At 45.9% G+C, this 19,861-nt stretch overlaps 1 protein-coding gene across 2 annotated transcripts in view; it reads left to right on the top strand.

Annotated features, from left to right (window-relative positions):
- The window catches only part of SLIT3 (slit guidance ligand 3), a 695,238-nt gene extending 689,219 nt beyond the window's left edge, over nucleotides 1–6,019 (top strand). For both annotated transcript variants that reach the window (XM_065547045.1, XM_015452236.3), the window contains one exon: nucleotides 1,120–6,019. In XM_065547045.1, coding sequence (XP_065403117.1) covers nucleotides 1,120–1,355 — 236 coding nt within the window. In that variant the 3' untranslated portion in view covers nucleotides 1,356–6,019. The remainder of the gene's footprint in view (nucleotides 1–1,119) is intronic.
- Nucleotides 6,020–19,861: the final 13,842 nt, after the last annotated feature.

The raw sequence follows: 19,861 nt of genomic DNA, 5'->3' as shown, positions 1-19,861 counted from the left end.
TTTAACAATCTCATAATTTTAAAGACTTTTAACAACACCTGAAGCTTTAAAATGCAGAAAGCCCTTTCTCCTTCACAATCTCCTCTGGTGCTCGTAACAGCCTGGGAATTGCTGGAAGGACAGGAAAATGTGTTACCATTTTTCAGACATGGGAACTGCGACTTGTCAAGGGTCAAAGGTCAAGGGTCACGGCTCCCTTCCTCAAGTGCCTTGCTGCAGACATTCTCCCACTGTAGTGAGGACAGTAGAGAGGTGGAAATGAAAAGGTGGGTCAGGGTCCAGAGTGTTTAAGCAGATACGAGGGTGCCCTTTCCTGCCCTGCAGTTATTTCTAGGCCTTCTGGAAAAGCTCATCCCAAAGCCTCATTAACACCTGCTTCTTATTCAGACCTCAACTCCGGCTCATTTCCTAGAGAAGCCTCCCTGGGCCAGGTCAAATGCCTTTTGCATACAAATGTCGTACAGCATACAAAAACACATACTGTATGTTCTTGTATGAACATCTTCCCTTTCTTTATAGCATCTACCTCAGTTTCTTATTAAATATATTCACTTAAATAGTACCTAGACTCTAGGCTGGGAGAGACAGACTACTGGGAGTGGTGGTGACTGGGGCAAACTGGAGATAACCTGCCCCATCTAAAGCACTCAGCTTCAGCCATCACTGCAGTGCAGGGTTGCAGGCTCAGCTCTGCCAGACCTCCTGGTTTTCACGGAAGGCAGAAATCCAGATTTTCAGGTGAAATCTCCTGCTTTTTTAATGTTGGCATTTAATTAATTTTTAGGCATATGTAGGGTAATCAAAATTGGTCTGGGGACAGGATTTGGCCCACGGTCTACCAGTTTGCTTCATCTAGTTTTAGTTTTGACTTTAAGTTTCTTGAAGGAAGGGACCAAGCCTGTTTTTGTCACCTTTATATCCTCAGGGCTTAGGTGTAAGCCTAGCAGAGAGCCTAGTACAGGAAAGGTACCTGTTTGTAAAATAGAGGGTGGGCAGATGGATGAGTGAATACATTCTTATGGTCTTCAGAGCACACGTATTTCAAAGCAGCCTACCTGGGAACTGCTGTCGGTCCCGCTGGCCTCCTAGACCACCAATGCCCTTTTATGCCCTCTGCAGAGAATCCGTGCCTGGGACAAGTAGTCCGAGAGGTGATCCGCCGCCAGAAAGGTTATGCATCATGTGCCACAGCCTCCAAGGTGCCCATCATGGAATGTCATGGGGGCTGCGGGCCCCAGTGCTGCCAGCCCACCCGCAGCAAGCGACGGAAATACGTCTTCCAGTGCACGGACGGCTCCTCGTTTGTAGAAGAGGTGGAGAGACACTTAGAGTGCGGCTGTCTCGGGTGTTCCTAAGCCCTTGCCCGCCTGCCTGCCACCTCTCAGACTCCAGCTTGGTGGGGTTGGGACAGCCGTGTGGAACCCCCTGGTGATTCAGCATGAAGGATATGAAGCTGGAGAGGAAGCTAAAGAAGAAGAGAATATTAAGTATATTGTAAAATAAACAAAAAAATAGAACTTATTTTTATTATGGAAAGTGACTATTTTCATCTTTTATTATATAAATATATCACACCATCTGAGTATATGTACCATATAGTGAGTTATTTTTACCAAGTTTTGTGTTGTATTTGTTGTGTTTTTATAAACAGCTGTTTAAAAGTTTAAGAAAAAAAAAGACTAATAAAAATGCTTTAAAACAAAAGGATAAGAATAAAGAATGACAGCCTGAGGAAGGAGGAAGATGCTTTCATGTTTATGAAACGTTATTATGTCGGCAGTAAACCAAGAGCTGCTCATTGAGATCAGAAAAAGGAATAAGAGGAAGAGAGAGAAGGAAAAGATCTTTGTTTCTTGTTTTTTAACTCCCTTTTTTTTCCTCCCCTAAAATTACCCAGCTTTTCGGAGTCCTGGATGTCAGTGCCCAAGATGCCCAGTTCTTCTAAGAAAAGCTGCTGAGCCCTGGCCTTCTCAGTCTGCCACTCAAAAATATTGCTGTCCCTGTCTGTCCCAGACCCCCCTTCAGGATCTGAACCCACTGGGGGACCCTGCTTCTCCTTCCTGGCTGGCCCTGGCTTCCAATCGAGGACTGACTATTGAAGTCTGCTGCAGGTTTCATCTGGAACTGTCTTACCAAACTTTAAAACAGCTGCTATTTTTCCTGCTCCTCCCCAGGAGAGGGGTCTTCCTAGAGGAGGTGAGGGAAGAGAATATCATGCTGTCTCCTCAGGACCCACGCACTGACCCCCTCTCCTCCTTCCAGGTAATTTTTCATTGGAATGTATCCCAGGAGAGAAGGTAGCCCTTCTGGGAAGCGGAAGACTGGGAGCCAAGCCTGCCCACAGCACTAGTAGATGTCCAACTCTGGAAGGTTCTTGGAGGCTCTTGCTGTAAGACAGGCCTCTGCCACCTGATCCTCCAGGTGACCATCATGATGACAGAGACCCTTTGCCCATCTGTGACACCTTCCAATGCATATCCAAACTCTACCTTATTTTATCTATACAACCCCTGCCTCCCTGGGAAGGATACGGGAGTAGAGCCCGGTTCACTAAGAAGGAAGTTTAGGCCCTCACAGGCTCTGGAACTTGCCTTAAGCCACAAACCAGATAAGTGGAGGAGCCAGACCGGAAGTCCAGACCCAAAGCTTGAGATTCTTTCTCTAGAATGGGTGAGCACAGGTGATTCAGGCAGCTTAAATCCATCAGAGCAGCCCTGCCGGAAAAGGAAAGATGATATTTTTTCCTGCTCTTGTTCTGCCTTGTTCACTCCTCTTTCCCCCTCCCCAGTATCTGGAAAGATTCTAGAGACCAGGGCTTATGCATCAAGGGCAGCCTATCCAGCCTCTGCCTCCATTCCTGAAGGGGACTTCCCTGCCCCTGTTTCTTTCCATGTCTCTCCCTCCCTCCCTCCCATTTTCCCCCTTCCACCCCGTCAGGTTAGCCACATATCTTCCAGGGCTCAGCTGTTCACAGCAATTCCCTGGCTCTCATCATCCACCCCTCCTTCCCCCAGGAGCCTCCACTATAGGAGTTTCAGGGAGAAGAGTTTGGAAGTCATTGGACCTTTCAGCCCTCAGGGTCCCTAGAGGAGCCTAGTTGCTCTGTGAAGACCAATGGTGGGCCAAAGACTCAGGGAATAATGAAGGGAGAAAGAAAAGAAACGAAGATAGAGAAACATGAGGCAAGTGGAAGAAGGATGGAAAGAAGGAAGGGAGGGAGGGGATGAAGAGAAGGGAGAGAGGGATATAGCTGAGGAATTTATCTAAAAATATGCATGTAAATCTCCATTATGTTCCAGGTACTATGCCTTATGATGGCTTTGTTTTTTGTTGTCATTTGAGACAGGGTCTCGCGCTGTCAGCCAGGCTGGAGTAGAGTGGTTCAATCATAGCTCACTGCAGCCTCAACCTCCTCGGCTCAAGCCAACTTCCTGCCTCAAGAGTCCCAAAATGCTGGGATTACAGGTGTGAGCCACTATGTTCAGCCTGTTTCAAACATTATTATAATAGCAGATTTATTTAGTACTTTATTATACATCAGATACCACTCTAATTGTGAAATAGATATATATTCATTTAATTATCAAAACAACCATGTAGTTAAAACACTATTAACTCGTTTTACAGTTGAGTAGACTGAGACACAGAGAAGTTAAAGAACTTGCCCAAGAGTAAATGTCTAATAAACTGTAGAGCCAGGATCTGGGCCCAGGCTGTCTGACTCCAGAACTTGCTCACTCAACCACTAAACCATCCTGCTTCTCGTGGGAAATGAACATGTCCTGCCTTTGAGGATCCTACAGCCTGTGACAAAAACAGTCATAAAAACGGACAATTGCCTTATTACACAAGGTGCTCTCAAGTGGCAATATAAGCAATGGAAGTGACTGTCCAGAGGAGGGAATTTCTAGTCCTAGGTCTTCAAGGATGAACAGGAGTTTGCCAGAGGTGGGAAAGGGAATTGAACTTTCCTGGGAGTGGCCTGTTAAAAAGCAATGAGATATGGCAAGGCCTGGCTTTTTTTGGGAAAGAGTCAAAATCTAGGGTGGTGGGAGTATGGGAAGCACACTGAGGAGCAGAGAGAAATGGGGTAGATACGAAGGCAGGGTTTTGACCGCAAAGAGCTTTGCATGCTAAACAGGCCACAGGTGCCAGCAGGGTTGTTTGAGGAAGGGAAGAGCAAGACAAGCTCTGGTTTAGGAAGACAGCTGTGGCAGCATAAAGGCCTGAAAGAGGAGACGGAGCTGTCAGCCAAAATGGACTTGAGAGCTCCCTGTGGTTTACTTTGTGGCTAGAAAACACTGCCAGCCAGATGGATCACAAATGTCTATGGTAGCTTAGAAGCTCTGCTCTTGAAGAGGGTCCTGGGATCTGCCCAACACACTTCCCAACTCCCCTCTCCCCCAAAACAGGTGTATCTGAGCCTTATCCCACCACCAATGCCCCTGCTAGCCTCTCCCCACCCAGCCTGGAGCCTACTCAGCCGGCCCTCTCAAGAGCCCCGCCCAGGGTCACTGGCTTTCTGGGAGGACTCAACAGGCTGCCAGCTTTTCCTCTGCCTTCCCAAGGAACCTGAGACCTCCCTCTGCTCATGACCCCAGGCCCAATCCTGAATCCTGCCCCCATCGACCAAGACAGCAAAAGGCCCAGGTGTGTCCCTTACAATTCTGAGCCTTCTTCCTCAAGTTTGGAAGCCCTGACTTTAAGAAATGCCAAATGCAAGGACCATTAAGAAAATACTCCCCGAATGAGGTTCCTCTAACAAATGATGATTAAAACTCTCTCTCCTTGAGCAGTCACATTCTAGAAACAGGACATTCCACGAGGCAGGAAGAGTTCAGTTAATTTGTTCCTGAAAAAGTGTGGTTCAGTGTCTGTGTGGCAATGTACGTGGGCAGAAGAGGCTGCTCACGCTGTGTCCCCCCTGAGCAGGATTCAGGAAAGGGAAAAGAAGGTCTCTTTGACTCAACCAATGGGCCGTATGATGGCCAATGAGATTATGTACTTAAAAGTCCTTTGTAAAGTGTAAACTAAAAACCTTAAATGTAAGATGCTGTTGTTATTATTACTGTTGTTATTGCTGTTATGGACATGCCAAAAGGCCCTTGTTAGAAGATGGTTTTGCCTTCTCAATCTCATAGAAAGGAACTCAAGTCTGATGCTTCGAAAAGACAAGAAGAGAGGCAAGAAGAGGGAGAACTCCCAAGCTCAGAGGGAAAAAAAAGGGAAAAAGAGCCCCAGGGTGACCTTCAGGAAAGGCCAGGACCAGGATTGATCTAACCTTTCCCTTTACCAGAGACAAAGCTATCACCAGACTGAACCCTAAGGTCAAGCAGTCACCCACTGCCTTTGCTGGGAGCAGAAGCCCATAGTAACAAGTGACCTGCCCCTCACACTCAAGATCCCAGATAGAGCTGGAGGAGTCGTAGGGCATTACTGGTAGGCAGGAAAACTGAGGGTCGAACAAATGGAAGAATGCAGTGATCATAGACCAAAAACACACGGATAATTAACCCCAGGTGTCCACCCAGGCCAAAGTTCTTCCTGCTACCCCACAGTGGGTGTCCAGGCAGAGTGAAGCCTGAGTTAGACCCTCTAACACTTTCTTAATGGCCCAGAGGGTGTCCTCTGCCTCCCCAACAGCAGTCTCCTGGTGTACCCTCAGATGATGGGGAAGCTGAGGGCATAGTGTGATTTGGTGGGACTTGTTCATGTTTTGTAGTGTGGGCTCAACAGTGCCAAAGGAAACACTAGAGGAAAGTTAGTGAAACATGCCAGCTAGCAGGACCAGTAAAGGCATAATCGGGCATTTGGCAAAGCATGTTTTTCTAACTCAGCGATAGGTTCTAATAGGAAATTTTTAAAAATGTTTTTAAAACAGTGTTATAGTGCCACTTCCCCGGTATGGAATAAATAACATGCATTCTTTTTTCAATATACTGTCATATTCGGATGTCATTAAAATAAATGGATGAGTCACAGAGGAGCTATCAGATGCTCTCATGACTGCCATAACTCAGCCCGGCTCTGTGGTGTCTGCTTTATTTTTACCCCTGATTTTCAAACCCCCTGGAACAAAGATGACTGCACTCATGGGGTCTGGGGAAAGTCTGGTGTGGAATTAGATGAAAGAATCAGTTTCTTGGATCGTGAAGTGAGAAAAATGGATCCAGAGCTCCCCAGAACCATCAAAGAGAAGACCCAACATACAGCTTAGGGTCAGCAGAGGATGTGGTCCGTATAGCCACAGAAGGTGCCAAGGGTCATGGGGGAGAAAGCCACTCCAGTTCAAAGGAAGAGAACACTCTACTGATATGGGAAGGAATATTCCTCCTTATAGGACTCCAATGCCTAAATTTCTCCTTTTTCGGTTCCTTCAACAAGTATTTATTGAGCCTCTACTATGTGCCAGGGACTGTTTTAGGCATTGAGGACTCCAGAGATGATCAAGACCAAGTCCTTGTTCTCCTGGAGTTTAAACTTTAACTGAGGGGGTATGTGCCAATCAACAAGTAAGATAACATCCAATAGTGGTAAGTTCACTTCCACCAATAAAGAAGAGTAGACATTCCAGAATAGCTGGGTGGGTGCTTCATGCAGTGGGGTCGAGAAGGCCTCCCTAAGGAATTGGGACATGGGGTGGAGCAAATACCAAGAAATGGAAGGGGAAGGAACCTGGCCCTGCGGCACTTGCTAGATATCTGCCCTGTGTGGGTGTCATCTGAGGGAGGCGGGCAGCCTGAGCAACTTAGGAAGCCAGAGAGGATGGCCTGGGCAAGACAGCATGAGAGGGGCTCCCAGAGACGGGAGGGGCAAGCAGGCCCCTCAGCCTCTCAGCCCTCAGGCATCCTCAAGGGCTATGCACTTTTAGAAGGAGGATTGCTAAGGGTCTGGAGGCTGCCACTGGCTGGCAGGTCACCATCACTTCCCTGGCAGATGGCTTTCCATCTGCCCTGTGGAGACCCCTGTGAGAGCAAGACACTGATGGGCAGCAGAGGCACCAGGTGCTAAAAAAGGGGCTAGACTCTGTGGCCCCCAGCCCGTTGCTCCTTCTTCCCTCAGGTCTCCCTGAGCAAGACAAGGCCACGCTGACTAGGGGCCATAAACCTCCAGCAAAGATGCCCTTGACATCGTTTTATACATTTTAGTGTGCATTTATCTGAAATAGGTAGGGAGTGGATTCTACACTCACACACACCATTTCAGACAGCCTGGGTGTTCCTGCCAGGAGGAGCTACTGTCAAGAAACCTACAGTGTCCATCTCCCATGTTTATACCAGGAGCCCCTCCTCCCAGATTTGGGACCTAGATGTATATCCCTCTACCTCAAATTCCCTGTTATATCAATCTATAGCAGAGGTTCTCAACTGGGAGAGGTGTTGACCTCACCCAGGAGACATCTGGCAATGTCTACAGATATTTTTGATTGTATAACTGGGGCACAGGGTGCTATTAGCATCTAGTAGGTAGAGACCGGGGTGCTGCTAAACATCCTACAATATACAGGACAGCTCCTTGACAACAAAGAACTATCCTGCCCAAGATGTTCATAGTGCTAAGATTGAGAAACCCTGGCTTAGCCAAATCAGACCCTTCCCTGAATACCTGGGTAGAATCACACTCACAAGGAAGGAAGTAGGTTGGAGTGCTAAATAGGTAACAAATAGTGAGCTTCTCAGGGTGCCTGGGTTGGAATACACGGCAGGCTGGTGGTCTATACCTGTATTTAGAATACCATTGTTTTTGTTGTTGTTTTGCTTTGTTTTATTTTGAGACGGAGTTTCGCTCTCATTGCTCAGGGTGGAGTGTGGTGGTGCAATCTCAGCTCACTGAAACCACCACCTCCCAGGTTCAAGCGACTCTCCAGCCTCAGCTTCCCAAGTAGCTGGGATTACAGGTACCTGCCACTATGCCCAGCTAAATTTTGTATTTTTACTAGTTCACCATGTTGGCCAGGCTGGTCTTGAACTCCTGACCTCAGGTGATCCACATGGCTCGGCCTCCCAAAGTGCTGGGATTATAAGCGTGAGCCACCACACCCAGCCAGAGCACCATTGTTGATGGAAAACTAAGACCAAGACATTTCTGGCAATGGGGGACCACCGTGATCCTTTCTGCCATTCTTTGTCCTTACCACTTGGTCACTGAAAATAGATACAGAGCAGTGGATTCTGGATTTAATATGCTCAGGCAACATAAGGCATGGCAGAGCATGTGACACTCACCTTTGGACCTGCTGCTGACAGAGAAATAGAGAACAGGATAAATAAAAATGCTATGCTTCTATTTCCTGAACTCTACCCTTCATTGCAGCCCTGGCAGGAGGCAAAGATCATTGGGTTCTCAAATCAAGATATGAGGACTAAGGATTTCTTTATGGTGGTTCAAAGGGGAGTGAAGATATCATGACTCAAAAGCCACAAGCAGCTCAACTTCAAGATGCATCCGCCGGGCGCTGTGGCTCACGCCTGTAATCCCAGCACTTTGGGAGGCCAAGGCAGGCGGATCACGAGGTCAGGAAATTGAGACCATCCTGGCTAACACAGTGAAACCCCGTCTCTACTAAAAATACAAAAAATTAGCTGGGCGTGGCAGAAGGCGCCTCTAGTCCCAGCAACTTGGGAGGCTGAGGCAGGAGAATGGCATGAACCCAGGAGGCAGAGCTTGTAGCGAGCAGAGACTGTGCCACTGCACTCCAGCCTGGGTGACAGAGCGAGACTCGGTCTCAAAAAAAAAAAAAAATACATCCAGGGATGCTAAATCGACTCTAGTAACTGACAGCAGGATTAACTGGTTGGCAGAGGAATCTAGCCTACTCAGGGTAACCTTGTAAGGTGCTGCAGGGACAGAAGCTGCTCTTATTTACACTATAAATGTCCTTATCTACCAGTCCCTGCAGGGGGACAGGAGATGAACAAAGTGCTGGGATTGCAAGCATTAGCCACTGCCCCCAGCCTGAAACTGTCTTCACTGGACTCAAAATGCTAATTTCACTTGAAAGTAAAAATTAAATTTAGGCCAGGCACGGTGGCTTATGCCTGAAATCCCAGCGCTTCAGGAGGCTGAGGCAGGAGTATGGGGCTTGAGAGCAGGGTTGAGGGAGATTCTAAGGGAGCAGGCCTCATCTCCTCCAGGTCCACTTGCCCAGTGTGTAGGGGGCAGGTGGTTTACCCCATCCTCCCCTGCATCCTGCTGCTTGACTTTGGCAACGTCAATGTGAACTTCAGTTTCTCTATCTAGGAAACAAGAACGACAAGACTGACATCATCAAGGCTCTGTAGATTACAAGAGGCTCAAAGCAATTCAAACCAACTTAAGGCGAAAAAGGAACATGTTGAGACAGGTAACTGGAAGGCCTAGGGTAGTTCCTACTGCATCAGACATGGGTGTTTGGATCCTAGAGCTCATACACTGTCATAAGAGCTCAGGGTGTCTTGTGCATACTTGGCTTTGTTTTGCCTTGGCTTCATTCTCAGGAAGCCTCTCCTATGCAAACAGGCAAACTGACTCCCAACAGCTGCAGACTGAAAGCTGTAGATACTACCGATTTCAAGCCCAGGGGAAAGAGAGCTTCTCATCTCCAGTGCTTCTGAGAGATAGCCCAGAATTGAGTCTCACTGGCTCTGATTAGCCTGCCTTGGGGCAAATATCCATCATTGGATGAAACAGCAGGGTCAATAAACAGTAATTTTAGTAGCACCCATGGGCTATGAAAAAATTAAAAAATAAACAGCACTCATTGGACAAGCCTGTGTCACATGAGAAACACGTGGTCGGGGATGAGAAAGCGTTTCCCCAAGGAAATGAGGGAACAGAACCTGGTCCGGCAAAAATAAGACAATAGTTACTCACCATAGTTTTTTAAGAAAATATAATACGATATTGATATGATGCAATAAAGCTGGTATAGCTACTTTGTGGACTCCAGTATACCAAATAAATACAAGCGATAAATAGAGATATTTTAGCAACAACAACAAAAACACTGTTTCTTACTAACATTCTTGAAAATAAGTCTATGAAACTTACTTTGTTTGTTTTTTGTTTTTTTGAGACAGGATCTCACTCTGTTGCCCAGGCTAGAATACAATGGCATGATCTCGGCTCACTGCAACCTCCACTTCCTAGCTCAATCAATCCTCCCACCTCAGCCTCCAGAGCGGCTGGGACTACAGGCATGTGCCACCATGCCCAGCTAATTTTTTGTAGAGACAGGGTTTCGCCATATTGCTCAGGCTGGTCTCAAACTCCTGGGCTCAAGTGATCCACAGCCTCAGCCTCCCAAATTTTCAGGTCACTGCACCTGGCCTGAAACTTTCTTCATTGGACCCAAAATGCTATTTTCATTTGAAATTAAAAATTGAGGCCATGCATAGTGGCTCATATCTAAAAAAATCCCAGTATCTTGAAAGGCCGAGGTGGAAGGACTGCATGAACCCAGGAGTTCGAGACTAGCCTGGGCAACATGGTAAGACCCTGTTTCTTTATTTATTTATTTTTTTTTTTTGAGACGGAGTCTCGCTCTGTCGCCCAGGCTGGAGTGCGGTGGCCGGATCTCAGCTCACTGCAAGCTCCGCCTCCCAGGTTCCCGCCATTCTCCTGCCTCAGCCTCCCGAGTAACTGGGACTACAGGCGCCCGCCACCTCGCCCGGCTAGTTTGGTTCCCGCCATTCTCCTGCCTCAGCCTCCCGAGTAGCTGGGACTACAGGCGCCCGCCACCTCGCCCGGCTAGTTTTTTGTATTTTTTAGTAGAGACGGGGTTTCACTGTGTTAGCCAGGATGGTCTCAATCTCCTGACCTCGTGATCCGCCCGTCTCGGCCTCCCAAAGTGCTGGGATTACAGGCTTGAGCCACCGCGCCCGGCGGTAAGACCCTGTTTCTACAAGACAATTAAAAATTAGCTGGGTATAGTGATGCCTACCTGTAGTCCCAGCTACTTGGGAGGACCACGTGAGCCCAGGAGTTCGAGGCTGCAGTGAGCCATGATCACACCACTGCACTCCAGCCTGGGCCAGAGAGCAAAACCCTGTCTCAAAAAACTAAAATTTTTAAACCCAGCCTAAAATATATCTGTTCTCCTAAATTGAGGGAGGGAGAGGGAAAAAGAGAATAGCTGCTAAACCCTACTTTGAGTTGTAGAATGAAATATAACTAGCTGAAGAGGGATTCATTCACCTTTGAAGTGTATCTCAGAGTGACCCCTCTCCAGCGACCTTGTTTTGAAAATGATTTCATCTCCCATATCCTTTTGATGGTGGATGATAGGATGTAAGAGCAGCGATTAGAGAAGTGGAAGATTGCCTAGTTACAGGTGAGAAGGTGAATTCACAGAATAAGATGAAAAATCTGACATTCATCGAGCACATACTCTTGATCACACATTTATACACATCCTTTTGTGTAAGACCAAAGCAAAGCTGCCAGCAGGTTCAGTTGTCCTCATTTAAGCAGTGAGAAAGACCTGAATCACACGGCTAGGAGATGGCAGAGAGGTGATTTGAACCAGGTTGGTCTAAACCCAATGCCATGTCCTTTCCACCACAACACCATGATTTGCACATAACAAGCCCTTGATGAATGCCTGTTGTTGAACTCTTTCCCACATACAGGATATCTTGTGCAAGATACTGGAACTCATGGGATTAAGGAAAGCTGACGAGTTAATTAATTGGAAGACTGAAACCAGACCTTGTGTAAGCATTGGAGTAAAGCCAATGCAACTATGGGGGAAAATAATGGGAATAGCTCTCTTTTACAGAGTGACTGGGACGTGCCAGAGTTTTTGCACGTTTATTCCCATTCCTTACGAAAATTCTGCAAGGTAGGGGTTGTTATCCCCATAGTCTAGATGAAGAACCTGAATCTTAGAGAAAAAGGTCATTGCCTGGAGTTCCACGGCTAGCAAACTGCAGAGCTGGGTGGGTCGGCTGAGTCTAAAAGCACATGCTTTTCCACTCTGCCAGGCTGCCCCACCTTTGGTTATGAAAACAATGATCTCTATTCTACGTTTTCCATAGGTGGAGGAGAGGCTGCCCGACACACATCTGAAGAATACAGGAGGTTGTGGGTCTGGGTGGCCCAGCTCAGTGGTGTGAGTCTCATAGGCTAGGCAGGCCTTAGCCCAAGAGGAGCATCGTCCATGTACATCTTCGTGGACAATTAGGACTTTTCAGCTGATGGGGCCACTGCAATGTAACCAATATCCTCTACCTTCGCCTGCACTTGAGAAAAAGCAAATGAACTGGAGTCCTGGGGCTGCCACTGACTTGCTATGTCACTAGATATGTCACTCTTTGAGCATCTGCAAAATAAAAAGGAGGAGGAGGGAGGGCAGGTGGCCTGATAAAATGTACCTCTGTCCCAGAAAAGTTTCTGGCAGGAACTTTTTATAAGAAATTTTTATGGCCGAGCATGGTGACTCACGCCTGTAATCCCAGCCCTTTGGGAGGCTGAGGCAGGTGAGACCAGCCTGGCCAACATAGTGAAACCCTGTCTCTACTAAAAATACAAAATTAGCTGGGCATGGTGGTGCACGCCTGTAATCCCAGCTACTTGGGAGGCTGAGGCAGGAGAATTGCTTGAACCCAGGAGGTGGAGGTTGCAGTGAGCCAAGATCACGCCACTGCACACCAGCCTGGGCAACAAAAGCGAAACTCTGTCTCAAAAGATAAATAAATTTTTATAAGGGATAAACTTATGTAAATATATTTTGTAAAAACTCTAAGTGCCATAGACGTATCAATTGATCCTAGAAACAGTATCTAATCTGTATTCCTTTCTCAGAGCTACCATAACGAAGTACCACAAACTGGCATAAAACAACAGAAATCTATTCTCTCACAGTTCAGGAGGCCAGAGGTCCAAAATTCAAGGTGCCAGCAGGGTTGGTTCCTTCTGGAGACTGAGAGGGAAACCATTCATGCCTCCCTCCTACCTTCTCTTCCGATGGCTGCCAGCCATGCTTAACTTTCTTAGTTCGTGGATGCATTGCTGTCATCTCTGCCTACCTTGCCTTCACATGACCTTCTTCCCTGTGTCTGTGTGTCCTTTTCTGTCTCTTTTAAGGATACTTCCACTGGATTCAGGATTCAGCCTAATCTAGCACAATCTCATCTCATATTCCTTTACCTTAATTACATTTGCAAAGATCTTATTTCCAAATAAACTCATATTCTAAGGTTGTAAGTGGACAGGAATTTTGGGAGAGACACTATGCAACCCACTACAGAACCTAATGTCTTCATTTGAGGAAGCTGAGGCCTTGAAAATTTAAGTGACTTGCCCAAGATCATAGTTTTATACAATTTAATGTGCATAAACAATATGAGAGAGAGGAGAGACAGGTGCATGGTGTGATTTTCAGAGACCATACACCACTGGACAAACCTTCATAGATCAAGACAAATAAGACCATCCTGCATGAACGAAGTCCAGAGGGAGCCCGCCAAAATATGTTCTGTAACTCCAACCCATTTCTCCCTCCTGGGGAACTGAAGGGAGTAGGTTTTAGCACTACAGAAAAATTATCGAAGCCAGAGAAAGAGCTCAGAGAGCCAGCAGCGTGTTACCAGCCATCTCTTTAACCAAACACACGAGAAGCCTCCACCTCCAATTTCCTCCCCCTACAATTTCCTCCACTTACAGTTCCAAAACCCTGCCGTGATATTAATCAGAGAAGCACCCAACCTGGCCCACACTTTATGATGTGTGTCTCCGAAACCTCACCAGTTCTCATGGCCAGTTGTAGCTGCTAGGAATTTAAGTGGCAACTTGATCCTTAGCTGTTTCTCCATGATTTTCTGCCTGATTATAAATACTGCTTTGTGAAAATCCAGCCATACCACAGTCTCAGTCGAACTGCATTTTTTCGAAACTCAGCTTTGCTTCCTGGGCATAAGAGCATCTGTTTCTAGTCAAGAGCCAAGGAGAGCCCGGCTTCCACGTGGCCTGCCACAGAAGGCCCAGCCATGGTACTTAAAACCTCGTGGGCCTCAGATAATTGGCCTCCAAACCAAATTCAGCTGCTGGAGCCTGATCAGAAACTGCTGGGTTTCTTTTTTCCTAAGCCGATTTAATTCCCACCCCCAAGCCCTCTGACCTTGTTTCCTTTCATTCTCTGGCCTAATTCCTGGAAAATGGAGTCTGGAAATACCTAGGGTCTACTTGGGTGGGCTCCAAAGCTTCAGGGAGAAGAGACAGGACTGAAGGGTACAAAAGGGATGAAGAGAGAAGCCAGGCACCAAGGCCACATCTTGTGACTCCATTTATAGGAAATGTACCGAATAGGTAAATCCACAGACAGCAAGCAGATTGGTGGCTGCCAGGGGCTGGGGGAGATGGAACTGGGAGTGACTACCTCGTGGGTACAGAGTCTCCTTTGAGGGTGATAAAAATGTTTTGGAGCTAGATAGAGGTAATAGTTGCACGACATTGAGAATGTACTGACACTGAATTATATGCTTTAAAATGGTTAATTTTATGGTATTTGAACTTCACCTCAAAAAAACAGAAAGAGGGAAGGAAAAAAGAGGGGGTGGAGTAGGATGAGGAAGGAAGCCCTGCAGCTCGAGCAAGAGCTACAGAGATGTTCTAGAACAGAACACAGCTGATACTAAGTTAACCCCTTGCTTTCCAACCCAATGCCTCAGGCTGAATGTCTAGAGCAGTTTCCCTAGGAGCTTTGGCTGAAGAATTGTGCCCTGGTCCAGCTGGTTGGCCCCCTAAAGCTAAGAACGTTTTGCCTCTTCAAAGCATCTGCTCAACCCTGGACTTTTTTCTCTGACAGTGTTTTCAGAGGGAGGTGCCCTCCCTATTTCAGGAGCAGAAAATGAACTCAAGTGTCATGAAGTACAGTGAGGGAAAAATTTTTATTTTTTTAAATTTAGGATTCTCAGCCTTCTTATTCAGAAATACTAAAAATATACATTGCCTTTTCTAAATTAAACGTAATTCCTACTTTGAGCCCCCATCCTGCGTCATAGCAAAAACTTAATTATCTCATTCAGTTCAGTGTCTGGCATTTCCCTTCTCCAGGATACCCCTTGAGTTCCAGGTGCCTTACATCCTGTGAAGATGTTTGCTCCTTGCTGTCTTCATGTATTCACGCCAGCTGCTGCGATGGCCTGGACGTCTAGACTACGTTTGCTTTGTCTCTGCAGCAAATCTTCTCCAGGTCTGCAGAGTATACATGTCACAACTCTGCTCCCCCTGGAGGTCTGGGGACACCTGGAGGCCGCTATGCCATGCTGGCACTACAAGAAATAAGGAAGAGGCCAGGCACGGTGGCTCACGCCTGTAATCCCAGCACTTTGGGAGGCCGAGGTAGGTGGATCACCTGAGGTCAGGAGTTGGAGACCAGCCTGGCCAACATGGTGAAACCCTGTCTCTATCAAAAATTTAAAAATGAGCTGGGTGTGATGGTGGGCACCTGTAATTCTAGCTGAAGCAGGAGAATCACTTGAACCTGGGAGGCAGAGGCTGCAGTGAGCCGAGATCACACCCTTGCACTCCAGCCTGGACAACAAGAGCAAAACTCTGTCTCAAAAAAAAAAAAAGAAAGAAAGAAAGAAAGAAAGAAAGAAAGAAATGAGGTAGAGCTGAGGCTGTTCACCTACTTGTTTGCTACTCTTAGACACACAGAAAGATCATTCTACTGCTCCAACCTTACCCAGGGTATTGGGAACTCTTCAAGGCTGACTCCGACCCAGGATGGAGCAGCTATTTCACCCCTACTTCTTTTGTGCCATCTTGTGGCACAGGAAAAGATTCAGGTATGTGCCCCTTTCCTAGGTTCCACCTGCAAAGCGGGCACACGTTTCCTCCTCTCTCCAATTCCCCAAACCTGTATGCAGTCTCTGAAGTGGAATTCAAATATACATTTGACTCAAAAGCTCAGGTACTTCCTCCTACACAACATTACCTTGTTGGAGTGTGTGTGTGTGTGTGTGTGTGTGTGTGTGTGTGTGTGTGTGTGTCTGTGTGTCTGTGTGTCAGGGTCTTGCTCTATCTCCCAGGCTGGAATGCAACGGTGCAATCACGGCTCACTGCAGCCTCGACCTCCCAGGCTCAAGTGATCATCCCATCTCAGTCTCCTGCATAGCTAGGACTACAGGCGTGCACCACCACACCCGGCTACCTTGTTGGATTTAATTGGCACCTTACAAAGATATAAATCTTCTGGGTGACAGAGTGAGACTCCGTCTCAAAAAAAAAAAAAGAAAGATATAAATCTTTTGATAGCAGTTGAGGTAAGGAGACTGTCCTATGTAGTGGAACCTCAAGAGCATTGTTAATAGGGTGCAAAAACAAACTGCCAAGCAGAAGTTTGTCAGTGTGCCCCTGCCTGCTCTGTGTGCACTACTACACATTTCACCAAAGCTCTGGGGTCCGGATAGGAAAGCCCTGCTGGGAAGAAGTTCACTTGGAAAGTCAAAAAGACACAGGGGTTTATATAAAACTGAATATCTGAATAATTCCAGGCAATGAACAAACCTTGAAAACATGCTAAGTGAAGGAAACCAAACACAAAAAGCCACATATCCATTTATATGATATGTCCACAGTAGGCAAATCCATTGAGACACAAAGCACACTGGTGGTTGCCAGGGACTAGGAGGAAGTAGGAATGGGGGTGACTAATGGGGTTTGGCATTTCTTTTTGGGATGATGAAACTGTTCTGGAATTAGTAGTGATAGTTGTACATCATGAATGTCCTGGAAGTTACTGAGTTACACACTTCATACTTGTAAAAATGGTGAATTACTATGTGAATTTTACCTCCTTAAAAAAAATCCAGGCCAGGCGCAGAGGCTCAACGCCTATAATCTCAGTACTTTAGGAGGCCAAGGCAGGTGGAATGCTTGAGCCCAGGAGTTGGAAACCAGCCTGGGCAACATGGCAAAACCTCATCTCTACAAAAAAAATACAAAACTTAGCCAGGCATGGTGGTGCATGCCTGTGGTCCCAGCTACTGGGGGGGCTGAGGTGGGAGGATCACCTGAGCCTGAGGAGGTCGAGGTTGCAGTGAGCTGTGATCTCACCACTGTACTCTAGCCTGGGCAACAGAGTGAAACCCTGTCTTAAAAAAAAAAAAAAATCAGGATATACTTGGGTTTGGTCATTAAGACCATTTTGTCTCCGATTGGAGGTCTCAGGGAGGGAGGGAATCTACATTGCAGTAGGGTTTAGGGGTATGCTAGCTTTTGTCTTTGGATATGCAGTTCAGGACAGTTTGTCTTTGGATATGCAGTTCAGGACAGTTTTTGTCATCTCCTAGCTTTTGTCTTTGGATATGCAGTTAAGGACAGTTTGTTTAACTCCATCATCTCATCACTTAAAAAATTTTTGATGTATCTAGTTCAGACCCTCCAGCCCTTGATAAGTCTTAACTGGAACAGAAGAAAATTCTGAGATTTGGAATTTTGCTTATTTCCAAACAACTGTGAACGTCTAGAGTTGGAGGCAAAGACTTCTAGTCCCAATAGAAGGCACCAATCTGCTGTCTGGAAAAATCCTTTAGCCCTGTGTTCCTCTCCTTCTAGCCCCCCTCTGAAAGAACACATCATTCTCTAGTCATAATAGTGACCATCGTGGGTTAACCCCTTACTATTTGCCAAGTCTGGTGCTAAGCATTTCATTTAATCTTCATCAAAAAAAAAAAAAAAAAAAAGGAAGAAAGAAAATGGCAAATGGCAATACAAGGTCTCGATCCGTTAAACATCATTCTAAAGATCACACAGCTGATAAGTGGCAGGACTGGGATTCAAAACCAAAATTGCCTTCAAAGCCCCAATGATATAACCATTATATCATTCTGCCTCTTCCCGATTAACCCTGGTGGCTTTCGCTTAGGGCTCTTATCATTGGTTGCTTGGCTTCTTAGTGCTCTCATATTCAGTGGTGTTGAGATTCTAGGGTGAAAATTGAGGGAGAGGTTCAGGATCTGGTAATATCAGAATAGTTTATCAAACTAGCCCTCCCACATGTAACAATTATCTAATCTGGACAAAATAGTTTAACAAAACAATTGCTTTAAAGCACTCTACAGCAACCAAAAGAAGGCAGAAAGGGAGGGGATCCAACCCTTGAATGAAAGGCAGAAAGCACATTGAGTGAGAGCTGCATTCACTGGCTCTTCCCCTGAAGGTGTGTCCCCGTCTATACCCTGCATGGGGAATAGAGTGACTGGAAATTTAGGGAGAAAAATCTTAATCCTAAGTGACGGAACCACGGAAGGGATGCCCTAAAATCTGTGTACCAATTCTCTTCGAATCCTTGGCTGACAGCTAAACAGTTCATACACAGGGTGAGACTGTAAGTTTCCTAGAGGCAAGAAACTGCAGCAAGACTAAAGAGTCAAACCCTGCCAAAATAGAGAAGCTTTGTAGACACAGTGCCCTTTTTTTTGAAACACTTTCCAGGCCACATCTTAGGAATAAGGACCACATCTTAGAATTTAGGTCTATACCCTAGGAATAAGGACAAAACTGAAAGAGATCCACTCCAATAAAGGCTAAAACTAAGCTTCCACAGGACTAAGGTGGTCTGTCAACGATTTAGCCATCTGCTAGGGCAAAACTTAATGCCTTTCATAGCAAGATAGCAAACTCCAGAGATTCTAAAGTGTGCTACATAGAATAAACTTATAGTATAAGCCGGACACAATGGCACATGTCTGTAATGCCAGCTACTGGGGAAGCTAAGGCAGGAGGATTGTTTGAGCCCAGGAGTTCAAGACCAGCCTGGACAATATAGTAAGGCCTTGGCTCAATGTTTTTTAATTACTTGGCATATGATATGGTTTGGATATTTGTCCCATCCAAATCACATGTGGAAATGTAATCCCCAGTGTTGGAGGTGGGGCCTGGTGGGAGGTGTTTGAGTCATGGGGTGGATCCCTCATGGCTTTGTGCTGTCCTCTCAATAGTGAGTGAGTTTTTGAGAGATGTTAAGTATGTGGGCACCTCCCCCACACTCCCTCTTGCTCCCACTCTTGCAGTATGAGATACCTGTTCCCCCTTCGCTTTCTGCCACAATTGTAAGATTCCTGAGCCCTACCCTACCAGAAGCCAAGCAGATGCTGGCACCATGATTGTACAGCCTGCAGAACCATGAGCCAATTAAATCTCTTTTCTTTATAAATTACCCAGTCTCAGCTATTTCTTTATAGAAAAGCAAGAATGGCCTAATATAGCATACGAATAGCCAGAAAAATATGACAGTCATGAGAATAGTCAATAGAAGCAGACCCAAAGAGGAGTCAGATATTGGAGATAGCAAGGACCTTGAAAAAAATTAGAAAAAAACTTTAAAAATACAGCATAGAAACAGCCAGGAAAATATGACAATACAATCATGTGTCACATAACAACAGAGGAACCTTATGAGAAATGAATCATTAAGCAATTTTATGTGTGAATATCATCGAGCATACTTAAACAAACCTATATGGTACAGCCTACTACACACCTAGGCTATATGGTATAACCTATCACTCTTAGATTACAAACCTATACAGCATGTTACTATACTGAATGTTGTAGGGAATTATATCACAATGACAAATATTTTTGTAGCTAGAAATATCTAAACATAGAAAAGTTACCATAAAAATATGATATACAAGATTAAAAAATGATACACCTGTAGAGGGAACTTACCATGAATGGAGCTTGCAGGACTGGAAGTTGCTCTAGGTGAGTCAGTGAGTGAGTGGTGAGTGAATGTGAAGGCCTAGGACACTACTGTCCACTACTGTAGACTTTATCAACATTACACTCTTAGGCTGTACTAAATTTATTTTTAAAATATTTTTTCTTCAATAATAAATTAAACTTAGCTTACTATAACTTTTTTCCTTTA

This window comes from Macaca fascicularis, chromosome 6, assembly GCF_037993035.2.
Source record: "Macaca fascicularis isolate 582-1 chromosome 6, T2T-MFA8v1.1".
Lineage (NCBI taxonomy): Eukaryota > Metazoa > Chordata > Mammalia > Primates > Cercopithecidae > Macaca > Macaca fascicularis.
Note: the sequence above shows the minus strand (reverse complement) of the source record. Positions and strands in the feature narration are given on the sequence as shown.